Source organism: Charadrius vociferus, unplaced genomic scaffold (assembly GCF_000708025.1).
Source record: "Charadrius vociferus isolate BGI_N301 unplaced genomic scaffold, ASM70802v2 scaffold305, whole genome shotgun sequence".
Taxonomy (NCBI): domain Eukaryota; kingdom Metazoa; phylum Chordata; class Aves; order Charadriiformes; family Charadriidae; genus Charadrius; species Charadrius vociferus.
The window spans coordinates 891,620-904,629 of NW_009648473.1; the positions used below are offsets into that span (position 1 = coordinate 891,620).

The window sequence follows — 13,010 nt, forward strand, 5'->3', positions numbered from 1 at the left end:
AACAGCTGTGTTCTGCTTTAAAAAAAAAAAAAAGTTTGTATTGCATTCCAGTAGTTCTCCTGTTGTCTTCAAATTAACTTTTGGGTTTATTCTGCCTCCAATTAAGGCAGAATTGAAAATGTTTTTTAGAATTGTGTATGAGGGAAAAGAAGCATATAAGGAGCAGAAGTGTAAAATTGGAGAAATAGTAGATAATTTGTTAGAACTTCTAGGGCCTTAGATTTTGTAATGGCGGTCTTAAACTTTTACTGTTGAACATTTGAGATTATGTAATGCTTTGCTCATCATTGATTGTGCAAGTATAATAGCTTGACCAGCAGCTGTATTTGAAAGCAATCATAATGTTAATACAGTTTCTCAGCCCGCACACTGGGCTGTTGTACGAAGATCTGTGTGGACAGAAAATAAGCCTGTAACAGATTTTAAGACTTTCCTGAGGGCGCTTAATTTTTAACTTTAACACTGTAAAGTTTGAGGGTGGGGGATGATGAAAGCAACTTGTATGTTGACCGTATCTGCGCTATTTCTGAAATTCTTTTAAAATCTTTTTAACCATAAGGAATTCATTAGGTTGTCCCCATATTGTCTAGTTCAAGAAGCCTAAAGCACTTTGTGCTTCAAGTTTATAACCATTTTTTGCATGTATGTCTCAAGTTCATTCTTTATGTAGATTGCATGCAATGTGTTCTGTTGCAAAGTATTTTCTCAGTATAGAAATCAGCGACACCCATTACTTCTGCAGTAGCTTCATCTTAAAAACAAGTGTGAAGTGTTTTTAGAAAGCTCTTTGATGTCAAAATGGGTAAAGAGTTTTTGATGCTTTTTTTTACCAGTGGTGCAGGCTGTGTACATGATCAATCATAAGCTATTTTCTTTTATTGAAAATAACTTGATGCTTGATTAAAAATTGAGAGCTTTTGTGATAAGAGTTTTTAGTACCTACAGAAATGACGGTCATCCAGAAGTAACTATCTGCATTGGTCTATTTGACAATATCAGTTTGCGTGATTTTAAATTCCTGATACAGCCCAGGTGCTGCACAGGTGTTTTCGAATTAATCTAGACATTTAGGGCTTTGTAAAGAAAACTGAAAATCATCAACTACAGCCCGTGTGGCTCATAGATCAGTAGCTATTAGTATATCTGATGTGGAATGCTTGACTTCATTTTGACAGGTGCATATTCCTTTCAGGATTTAAATGCTACTGTTCCAGGTTACGTCTTGAACCCAAAAGGCTATAGAGATTTTTGGTTTTTTAGGAGCTTAGTGCAACTATCTGTAGGCTGAACGATACTCCCAAAAATTATTTGCAGACCATTTTAACCTCTGGGAAATCTTTATTTAGGCTCAGTACAGTGAAAACACTTTTCTTTCACAGAAATTTTTAAGTGACTTATGAGGAAAAAAACCCATGCATGTCTTTTTGAGTATGTCTGTACATCATCTTTCTGGTAAACCATGTAAATCTCAGATCAAATTTGAAAGTAATAAAAACATTATTAAAAAAACCCCAAACACTCCAAAACTTCATTTTTAGTGGCTTTAGAACTATTTGCTGAATGCAAACCAGAGATTTATGCTCCGACATCATGCTTAGTGATATGGAGGAGAGGGGGAAGTAAAGTAGAGGTATGAGAAACATCAGGGAGTCCCTTACCTACTCTCTACTGTAAAATTTGTCTTTTCCAGAGAAAATTGCTGTGGAAGGGATCTTCAGACTTCAGTGTTATCTGTGTTAAGCGCTGGTCTGGCTGACATGCATCTCGGTGACAAAAGTACTCCTAAAATTGTTATCCTATTACATCATGTAGAAGTACTTGCAGACTTCTTATGTGAGGAAGTTTTTTTTTTTTCTCCCCATAATCTTTGCAGTCTTTGTTATTTTGAGATTAAAAATTCCATGGTAACCTATGGAGAAATGTTAATAATGCTTGAAAGTTATCAGCCTCCAAGAGATAATCTTTGATCTATGATATTATCATATTATTTCCCAGGAGAAAGAGAGCTGTTTTCTTCAAATCCTCAAGCTTTGAAGCAAGCTGCAATGTAGAAAATAATTTGAATCTTATTAACTAGAAAAAATGCTGTCTGAGTTACTTCCAGTTTGCTGCTAAAGGTTTTCATAAGCTCTGATGGATTTAAAAATTATTAGCGATCTGGACACTTAGACTGTCCAGGCAATAGGGATTTCTTTAGAAATCTTTGCTGTAGTCTGTTAGTTTAAATGAATCTGGTAATATAAGTGTTTCTAAACCTATAATTCTTACCAATCTAGATGAGAGGTACTGAATGGCAGAAACACCAAATGTGTCCCTGCTCTACCTTCATCGTAGACTGCCTTGACTCTTTTTGTGTTCAGTGGGAGACCCTGAGTTTCATGTTCTTACTCTCAACCTGCTGAAATCACACAATCTGGTTGATAACTTGTCACTAGATGATGTCTGTTCAGCTGAATCCTGCCTTGTTAAATTGCGCACTGTGCAAGAGAAGTGTCCTTTTATATTTTGGGTAAACCTCAAGTATGTATGGGAATACCAGATGAGAGTGCTGTACTGTCCTTTCTAAGAACTGCTTATCCTGTGGGAGCGTAATGGCTTTGGATTGGCTAGAAACACTGCAAAACAACATTGAGTAATTTTAGAACGCAAAAACTTTGTAACAGTTACTATGACACTGGGCACCTAGAAATGAAGGTAAGCAGCAGTTCTGGTTAAATCTACTTTACCCAAGGGTTCTGCCTGGCTTGTCTAAATAAAGAGATTCCTGATCTCTTGACTGGGATCCAGTCCTTGGGTCTTGAATGGCAGCGGTTTCACACCATCATGAGCACTTCCATAGTTGCAAATTCTTCCTGTGATTACTTGTTGACAGGTAGAATAGCTCCTGAATCTCTAATATATGGGCACACACAAGCATGAAATCAGTCGGTCAGCAGTGAATAGAAAGCAGTTGCACAGATGGCATAAGCTGCGCCTTCTTTTCTCATACTTTGGCAGTTTCAAATAAAAAAAATGGTGCTCTTCTGATTATGTACGTTGTCACAGTTTTGTTGTAAGGGTGATATGATCTTCATAAAGCAGATCTGTTTTGTTGTCACTTGTGAAGGTGGAAGGGAGAGCTACACTGTTTGTTGCACTGCTGTGGAAGGACTGTGAATAGTCCTCAAGGGGGAGGAAGCCTAAAGGCACAATGGAGGTGACAACAGTACGTGGCAATGTTAGGAATGGGTTCTTTCAGTCAGCAAAAGTTTGAGGGAACAAACTTTCTCAAGTTCCCTCGAGATTTTTAGTTGTTTTGTAATAACTCTTCTCCACCCTTGTTTGGCTTCATATTGTTCCCAAGGGTTTGGTAGTAGCTCATCCTGAAAGCTAGTTGTGCTCAAAATATGTTTGTAGGAGATCTTTGCACATGTAATGAACGGATGTGTACAACCACTGTGTCTGTTTTTTCTCTCTTAGCAACAAGGTGTTGGTCGGCCAAGTGTATACCATGCGGTGGTGGTCATATTTCTAGAATTCTTTGCCTGGGGGCTCTTGACAACTCCAATGCTAACAGTAAGTATCACTCATCAGCTGTTGTCTTGACAGGAATAACACAAATTAATTTGCTAATTCTTAGGGATTGGGGTTTTAATTTGTTTTACACTTCCTGCTTACCTCATTAACTGAATTCCAGGAATCTTAACATTCAACACTGTGCCATAGTTGTATACTACAAGTGAGATCTGGACTGCTCTAAGACTAAAAGATAGTGAAAAGTAAATTAGCAAAATGCTGTACTTCCTAACCTTTATTTGCCTTTTAGAGTAACATCATTTTAGTGTATTAGTGAAAGTCTCTCTGGAAATGCTGGCTTTTTATGAGACTGTGTAGTTCAATTCATCTTTCAGTCATAACAATTGAATAAACTATATATCTCATAGTAAACTTTGTACACTATTGTGGGCTGGCTGTTTTGCTAGCATGTAACTTGAAGTAAAATATAAAGGCTTTCATCTAAGAAATGGATAAGTATTTAATCCCTTCTGGAATGCAGTTATTTTCCAGGTGAATAGATAATTTGAGTGTTTGGTAATAGGATGTGAAGCCTTTCATCTGAAGACATGGGTCTTATTCATTGGAATCAGGCCTGCGTGAGAGAAGTCGTCAGAAGTCTGTTAGTCCAGTTTTTAATCAGATAATATCTGAGAGCACTTCGAATACATGATGAGCAAGGTCTTGTGGGATTGAAACACCTTGGAGTTAATTGTTTTCCATCCCCAAACTCCAAATAAATCCTCTACATAACTCTTGAAAGGTCTAACCTTCCCAAAGACAATCACTGATCTTTTTAACATAGCTTAATGATAAACGAGTCCATATAAACAAGTAACAAATTTCCATAAAGTAGATGTCTCACTAAATTACTATGCTGTCATGCTGTTTTGCTGCTGTCAAGTTATGGGGAAACTTACTGGGTGGTCTTTCTGGTTTCTTGTTTTTTTTTTTTTCTTGCCTTTTTTTCGTAACCAAAATGCTCAACTTCAAGTTGCACTAGCTTGACACTTGTCATCTAATGGGAAAATGTGCAAATAGTAATTCTTAAGCAGTCTTCAAAAAACCCACTTTAATAAAAGCTGTATGTTATTTGGGTTCTTCAGTGTTGTCCTCCAGTTGAAATAGTTCCATATGAATTTGTACTGTTAGTCACTTGCAGCTGAAATGTTAATTCTTGAAATTAGTATTTATCATTGCACTGTGTCTAATAGCAGTGTTATGAAACACTTCTAATGTAAAGTGAAATTCTTATTTTGACTGAAGTTTGTGGATTCAGTACAGTCACTGTCTTGAATATATTGTATTTTGAGTGTTGTGTTCCTCTCTTATGTGGTCTTCAATACTTACAAGGCTGTTGTATAGGATTGAAAACTTAATTAAAAGCACTGAGTTACATATAATGGTGTAACTTGCCTTACACAGGTGTAAATTACTTTATTCTGTGTACTTGAGGGCAGTCATCTTTATTTGTAAACAGCTTTCCACAAACTGAAAGACTGCTGTTTGTTTTAAATAATTTCAAATCTGTTTCGATACTTTCCACCCTTCTATCTTGTCATAATTTATCTTGGCCCACTGATCAGCGGTACTCGTACTAGTCATTTAGAGTTTTCTGATCAGCAAGGTTCAGCCTTTGAACTGCCAGCTGCCCACTTTTGTTCAGGCAGGTTTGTTCGATAGGAGAGGCAGAAATGGAAATGGCCTGTTAATCACAGCTTATGGTAACTCAGTTTTTTTGTTGGTTATGTGGTCATTCTCCAGGTCATTGTCAACGTTCAGTCAGATTAAAATGTTGTGCTATGTATTATCAAAATAAATTGTATTCTATGATAGCTGACATTATTTAAAGTTCATTTTTTAGATTACTTTTTCAATCCTTTTGACATTTGTCAGCAAAGCTGTAGTGTTTGTTACATGGCATGATACTTAGAGGAGAAAAGATTTAATGTGTTTATAAAGCACACAAAGGCTTATTTTGCTCACAGACTACCCAAAGCTTATACTCATTACTTTTGTTTATGTACTTGTAAGCCAATATTAATAAATCACCATGAGCAATATTAGTCACTTAATGGCATATTGTCTTCAATATAATCTTTTTGTGAATATGTAAATATTTCTATTGATAGAACTTAAGTAAGGCAGTTCCTTCTACCAGTTTGTCAACTTGCACTTTTCTTGTTGATAGAATAATAGAAATTAATTTCACAAGCTTGAACCAACATCAGCAGTGGTTGCGCCCCATGAAAAATACTGGACAAAACTTTACAGAAAGATAATTAGATTTGACTCTGTGAGCTTCATGCTTCCTTTTTTTTTTTGACTTGGAAGACATCTGCTTTCTAGATCTCTAATTTGAACCCTGACCTTTTTTTTCTTCATTCTTCTCATGAGATCAGTGGCCAAACAGGTGCAAAATTGTTTTAAATATTTAAACAGAAGATGAGACCGGAAGGAAAAAGGGGTGTAAATAAGCAGAATTATCTGACCAGTAGTTAACCTGGGAAGAACCATCTTTATGAAACCTATAAATTGAGCATCTCAAATGATTGCGATTCTGTGAAAAATGATGCTGATATTTTGCAGTGACACTGAAGTATTGTGTTTTTTCAGGCTAGTGGCTTTCTCAAATACATATAAATATTTTTTGTAGTTGTTAGCACTTATCAATAGATAGAAAGAGCAAATGAATTTGAAGTGTGTGTGCATATACACTTTGATCATTGCAATAGCTTTTTTAATTGACACAGTAGCACCTGTGAGGCCTTTTAACTCTCCTGCATATTTATGGTAAATCTGTTTAGTATAGATTAACATGCTTGCCCTTGAATTAAGACTGCTGGTAAAGCACCTTAAATGAATTCATAGCTGTACTTAAAGGATACATGAAACACTCATAACTTCCTGGTATTTATAAGCATCTGCTTGTTCATCAGAAGTGTTTCTAATGGTATGACTGAATATGTGCAATTTGTTCAGAAACAGTTTTCTCAGTCCGTTTTTGGGCAGTGTGGACATAGTGTCTTTTTTTTTTTTTTCTTGACAGTAAATTAGCTGAATCTCAGTTTCACTCTCAATTAATAACAATGATTGAGCCAACCTTTTGAAGGGAATTATCTACCTTAAAAATTCTGTGGTTTGTACCACATGGAGATGCTTTTTCCTTACATTGATGCCCTTTCTGAGCCAACTACCCCAAACCAAACTATCTCTGCAGTACAGTGTGGTCTGTGCCAACAGAGGGAGTTATGCCAATAAATTGATATTAAACCTTGTCAATATTTTCTAATGAAGAGAAATAAGAGTATAATTCTGGGATAAGACACTTCTTAAACATGTCCCAGTAGAGCTATCCTGTTTTACAAATCAAATTTAAACTTTGAATCCACTTTCTCCTGTCTCTCCTGATTCAAATAATGCTTTTTTCCTCCATCAGGTCTTACATGAAACATTTTCCCATCATACATTTTTAATGAATGGTCTTATTCAAGGTGTTAAGGTAAGAATTTTTAAAACCCTGAATAAATATTTCGTGTGTTCCTGTATTGTAATTTGTCTGTCCTTCGTTCTCCATCAAAACATCCAAAATCCTGAGAATGTAGTTAATTCTTAAACCATTTTTTCATTGTAATGGTTGTATTCTTGGGTTTAGTTCAGGATTTACTGCTGAATGGTAGCACCTCGAAACAAGTGGAATATTTCTCAGAAGTTTAAATTACTCTCATTTGAATAGGTACAAGTTGTAGCTATTGTAATCTTGATAAGGATCCTTCTGAGAATGGAGCTAGGTTTTTAATGTCTGCTTCCTGTTGTTAGATGATTTATATCAAAAGCAGATTAATGCAGCCATGATGATACCATTGAGATAAAAAATGAAGCACTTAAAACACTGATTTTGTCCAAGACATGGTACAAAAGCTAATTTTCAGTAGGGTGTTTTATTTTTTTTCCTAGTCTTTTTTTTACCAGTTTTTGAGCATTCTGTTTGTGATGGTCAAGATGTTCAGGGCAGCTTATAGCTTATTTATACCACTGCAGTCACACAGTGGTTATGCTGGGTTGTTGCCACAAAAAAAAAGCTTGCAAAATTTCTCTAGCATAACTAAAACTTGAAAGTCTCTTCTTTGCTAACTGTGTTACACTAAGTGCTTTGAAGCCTCTCAGTAACTTATGACTAATCTAATTTATAGCACCCAGAAATTGTTTAGCGTTGTATTCTGTAACAAATCCAAAGTGTTGTTTTTAGCTGTAAGAACATGACATCTTTATGATGGACTTGCTGTTTTGATATCTTTCATGGTGGATTGTCTCAAACTGAAAGAGGAAGTTAACTTTGCATTGTTCTCTTAGAAAAACAAAGGTCATGTTCCTTCTGGTGTTTTCTTTCAAGTTCGTTTGTTCACAGTGCGGTATGAGTATCACTTAAAAGTAGTGAATGGAGAGTTCCCCATATATTTTCTACAGAGCGGCTCTGTAGAAAAGTGAATTAATATCATGGCCTAAATGTATGTATTGCTCTAACAGGTGTAATAAACAGGGGAGCATAGACCACAGTGAGCTTGCACTTAACTGTCCAGTATTTTCTTTAAAACGCTGTACATGAAACATCAAAAGTGTTTTGGGTGACAGCAGAACACATTAGTTTGTATTCTACTGAAATCTGACTCTAAGGAGCAAAAATATTAATTTCAGTCAAGGCGTCTAACTTTCCTAGTATCTGGTGGCCTGGCTTTATAGGTTTTGCTCTCAATTTACTTCCTGAAATCATTGGAATCAGAGTTGTTTACTGGGATTTGGCAGAATAGTGATTTAGTACAGTATTATCTGTGCATATTATCTGTGCAACTTGAAACTAAGTATATTTGAATAGCAGAGGTTAGTTAAATTAGCTGGAGGAGACCTCTAGTGTATTGAGGTGCTTACAGAACCATGTATTTACTAATGTTTGGATTTATGGCAGAGTTGGATTGCTGAGAGAACAATATACTAATTAGGAGGATGATGCATCTGTTCTGGAGGTTTTGCAGTTAAACCTGTGAAAGGCTTTGCTTATTTTAATTCTGTGTAATACAGAACAGATTTGAGGCCTAGATCTAGGGCTTTATGAAACGCTGAAAAATCTAGTATTTGATCCTTAGTCAGTGTTTTCCATGACAACTGTACCTGTAAGTCTGACTTTTGCAACTGGAATATCATTATGGTGTTCCACTGTCTCAAGGTGTCAAGCTTGCTCAAATGGTCCTCATAGTTCTTGCAATGTACGAACGTCCTGTACATGACAAATATGTAGTATAAAGCAATGTGTTCTGTTTAATTTGTTTCAGAGAACAGTTAACTCAGTTCAATTATTTCAGTTAATTCAAAACTCTCCCTTAAGATATTTCAAATTGGAGGGGAATTTGGTTTTGGGATCTAGCACTAAGTCTTGTGATAGAGGCTAAGAAGATATTCTTTGTGAAACTACACTGTAGATTTTTGGGATTTTTAAGAAGCTTTGCAGTCTGTGGTACTTCTATATTGAAAAAATGCATGCCTCTTTTTTTGAATGCACTCAGGTTTAATAGATTTGAAACATAAAATGTCAGAGTCACAGAAAAGTAGAGTGTAGAAGAAATTGTGTACAATTTCAGTTATCTTTGATTTTTATTTAATTTCAAATCAAATCACAATTTTAGTCCTTTTTTTTATCTTGTGGTTAAACTTGGAAATGTCAATATAGACATATTAATTGTTTTCCTTCTGTCACAGGGTTTTTTGTCCTTTCTCAGTGCTCCACTAATAGGTGCCCTATCAGATGCATGGGGAAGAAAATCTTTTCTTCTTCTTACAGTTTTCTTCACCTGTGCCCCGATTCCGTTAATGAGGATAAGTCCATGGTAAGTGGTACAGACTGCAGTAGTGAGCTTATCAGTACAGCAGAAATCGAATCAGAGGAGTAGTTTGGGGAAGTAGAAGCAGCACAATAAGACAAGAGAGAGTCACTTTCCTTTCGAGATGCAATTGCATTATTCTGGAGCTTTTCTGTTTAAAAGGTGTTAAAACTGTGTATCTTAAAAGCAGAAAATACGGAATGTGATTTTAGTTACTGTATTCACACAAGTATAACAGTAATTGAAATGGTTTGATAGCCCTGTCTATCACAGTTTTCAGCTCAGCTGTTAATCTTTTTTCTCCTGAGGGCTGACAGTAAAAAAAAAAAAAAATCAACATATTTTTAAAGCTACATGAACCTTAGAAATTGTTGACCACAGAAAAGTGTAATTACTGCAAGCGAGATCTTTTAACTCTTTGATTAAACAACTTTGAAGTCTTAACTGAGTGGAATTGACTTGCTTTCAGTTTCATTTACATTCACGGTGAAACTTAGCAGGCTTACAAAAGAACTTTGTGTACGCTGAATGCATTCAAAGTTCAGCTTCCAAAGCATTTTATATATGATAGTTTATTCCTTAGCTGTTTGAGAAACTGAGTTCTAAGAAAATTCCTTTTCCATAACTTGAACTTGCTTCAGCTTTGAGAGTGTGAAAATGTATAGGTGCCATTTCCTGAAGGGGCCACTCCTTTAGGCTGATGTAAAGTAAACAGTAGAATATAAAAAATTAAAATGCTGTTTTCCAATATTTAAGTGAGGCTACACAGTCACTCTATCTTAGTTCTTGAGGAACACTTCTCATAGATTAAATACAAACTTGCTTGATTAGTAAGAGAAAAGCAGGGGGTCTTAGCTTAAACTTTCTAATTGTTGCTTTTAAATCATTAGGTGGTACTTCGCTATGATTTCGGTATCTGGAATCTTTTCTGTTACGTTTTCTGTAATATTTGCCTATGTAGCTGATGTAACACAAGAACATGAAAGAATTACAGCCTATGGACTGGTAAGAGACACTAAACTTGGAAAAAAAAGATCAGATTATGACCTTCGTATTGAACTTGTGTTTTGATGCACAGATTGTTTCCTTATTAATGTACTGAGGTTGATAGAGAAAAGAATGAACCATGCATCAAGGCACTGCATTAGAGTTTAGGAAATCTAATTCAGAGTTTTTACTGCTGTACAGACTGCTCTGTACATATAAGAACAAAATAAGAATTTGACAACTTTACCTGCATAGAGTGCATGTGTAACAAAACATGTTTTAAGGTTTGCAGGCAGAACAAGAAACATTGTTAAATGCAATGCAAGTTATTTAATACTTGATCTGGCAATATCTTTCCACCTGTAAATTGCACTTTTAGTTTACATTATTTCTTTTTAATATAGAATGGCTTTTTCCATAGTCAGAACAGGCAGAAGGGTGAAAATGCATAATACATTATTTTTAGTAACTCAGTCATGACCTTTATTAATTAGCAGGAGATGAGGATAATAGTTCTGTTAGTACAAACCAGCCTTTCCAGTAATAATATAATTCCTGCTTTCATGAATATCTGTATTGCTTTAGGTTTTGGAGGCCCACTGGTAGATGCCCTTAGCCTTTGAATATCATTTATCCCTTCATCCTCTGTGCCTCTGTTTTCACTATACAGATAGATGGATAGATAGATTCATGGACTTGATTCTTGGCTGACTGTACTGTACTTACAGGTCTTAAGATTTCCTTTTATTTTTAGCCTTAGAGACATATTGATTCATCAGATATTGATTTAACAGTTGAGAAAATAAAGGACTTAATTATCTTGAACCAAACTTGTGTGTATTGTAGCAGAGCACAAAACAGGTTTAAAATTTTTGGAATTCCCACTTTATTCCTCCTGCCTGTAAAGAGGGCGATAAGTATATTTAAAGCATCTATTTGCCTGCCTTCAAACAGTTTTTTGTTAACAGAAACAGCTTGATCTAAAAGTCTATAAAGTGATAGACAAAAGTGCAGTTGTTTTAATTAGGTCTGGATCTCTTTATAAAATTGATTTGTTGTTATACCTTTTCCTTAGGATTTTTTTCTAGCTTGGTATAAAGCTATATTTCTAGCCTGTGTTCTTATTCTATGAAATAGTTATGCAAAGTGTTTTTATTTTGGGGTCTGGAAAAGAGTAGTAATTAAAAAAACCCAAACAAACTAGCTTTATTCTATTATTTTCTGATGATTTTTATAGTGACATTTAGCTACAGCACTTGATTTTTTTTGTCATGTTCCACTGTATATGAATACAGTGAGTGATCTAATAGTAGCTGCATGTCACTACAACATAGTATGAAGCAATACAGTAGATGCTGAAGTTGTTGTCATAGCTAATGATCTCCTAGTTTGCCGTGCTATTCAGTGGTAGATAGGTGTTTAAAATGCAAACTGTTAACAAAGGCATTATATATTACTCTATGTTTTACCCAGAGTGCTGTGGCTCAGGTTCACTTAGGCAGACATTTAAATGTGCCGGCAACTCTTTCAGTGAAATCTCATCAAATTCATAATTGGGAAACAAAAACTGTGAAATTCTATTTAAAAGTAAGAGCGCTTTCCCTTTGAGCCAAACTTTCTCTTTGACTGCAAGTCCTGTCTCATATGGCGGGCTGTGGAGGACGTTGGAGAAACTTTATTTGGACCCATATTTAGTGTCATAATTATTTTCTTTGTTTCTAGCTTAAATTTTGACTGGTGTTTTGTTTTGAAACCACACTTCTGAGAGGGGTGGTGGTGTTAAGCAAGCTACTTCATTTTTTTGTAATGGCAGAATAACCACTTCGACAAGTTTGTAAACTGTTCTTGTGCATAGGTATCTGCCACCTTTGCAGCAAGTTTGGTTACTAGTCCTGCCATTGGAGCGTACCTTTCTGCCAGCTATGGAGATAACCTTGTCGTACTGGTGGCCACATTGGTGGCTGTTGTGGACATCTGCTTCATCCTGCTAGCTGTACCAGAATCTCTGCCAGAAAAAATGAGGCCTACTTCATGGGGAGCTTCTATATCATGGGAACAAGCAGATCCTTTTGCAGTAAGATACAATTCAATAAGTAATTAATAAATAATTGATGAATAATAATAATAATAATAATTAGTTGCATTTTGTAACCTTGAGAAATCTTTAATCTTATTGGTAGCTTGACTGTTCAGTATACCATAATCTCTGTTCTCTGCTCTTGCATTGAAAAAATCTAGCTACATTTAAACATGAAAACCAAACCAAACTTTGTGGATTAAATGATTCTTGAATTGGAAATGATGTTTGGTGTGAAATCCAAAGGGCAAATGCTTTGCTTTTCTAACTTAATCTGTTTTATTGTAAGAGAAATGCTGAATTCTTACACTGCTACAGACCTGATGTTATAAGACTTTTCCAGATTCATTTTATGCTTTGTACTTTAGGTTGGCAATATCTCTCCCCACTGTTGAATTCTTCTTTTGGTTATATGTGATTTCTTTTTAATATAGAATGGATCTATGAAGCCTGATTTTTCTACAGGCATATATAGAAGTGTTGAAATGTATCATGCAGTCTTTCCAGTAACTTGTTCACTTATTCACAGTTACTCAGCT

The 13,010-nt window shown here is 35.4% G+C and overlaps 1 protein-coding gene across 1 annotated transcript in view; it reads left to right on the forward strand.

The window, feature by feature from the left end:
- Nucleotides 1–3,465: 3,465 nt before the first annotated feature.
- HIATL1 (hippocampus abundant transcript-like 1) overlaps nucleotides 3,466–13,010 on the forward strand; it is a 20,422-nt gene continuing 10,877 nt past the window's right edge. Inside the window, exons 1-5 of the mRNA XM_009885667.1 lie at nucleotides 3,466–3,555; nucleotides 6,974–7,036; nucleotides 9,286–9,413; nucleotides 10,298–10,412; nucleotides 12,250–12,468. Of these exons, the coding sequence (XP_009883969.1) occupies nucleotides 3,547–3,555; nucleotides 6,974–7,036; nucleotides 9,286–9,413; nucleotides 10,298–10,412; nucleotides 12,250–12,468 (534 nt within the window). The 5' untranslated portion in view covers nucleotides 3,466–3,546. The remainder of the gene's footprint in view (nucleotides 3,556–6,973; nucleotides 7,037–9,285; nucleotides 9,414–10,297; nucleotides 10,413–12,249; nucleotides 12,469–13,010) is intronic.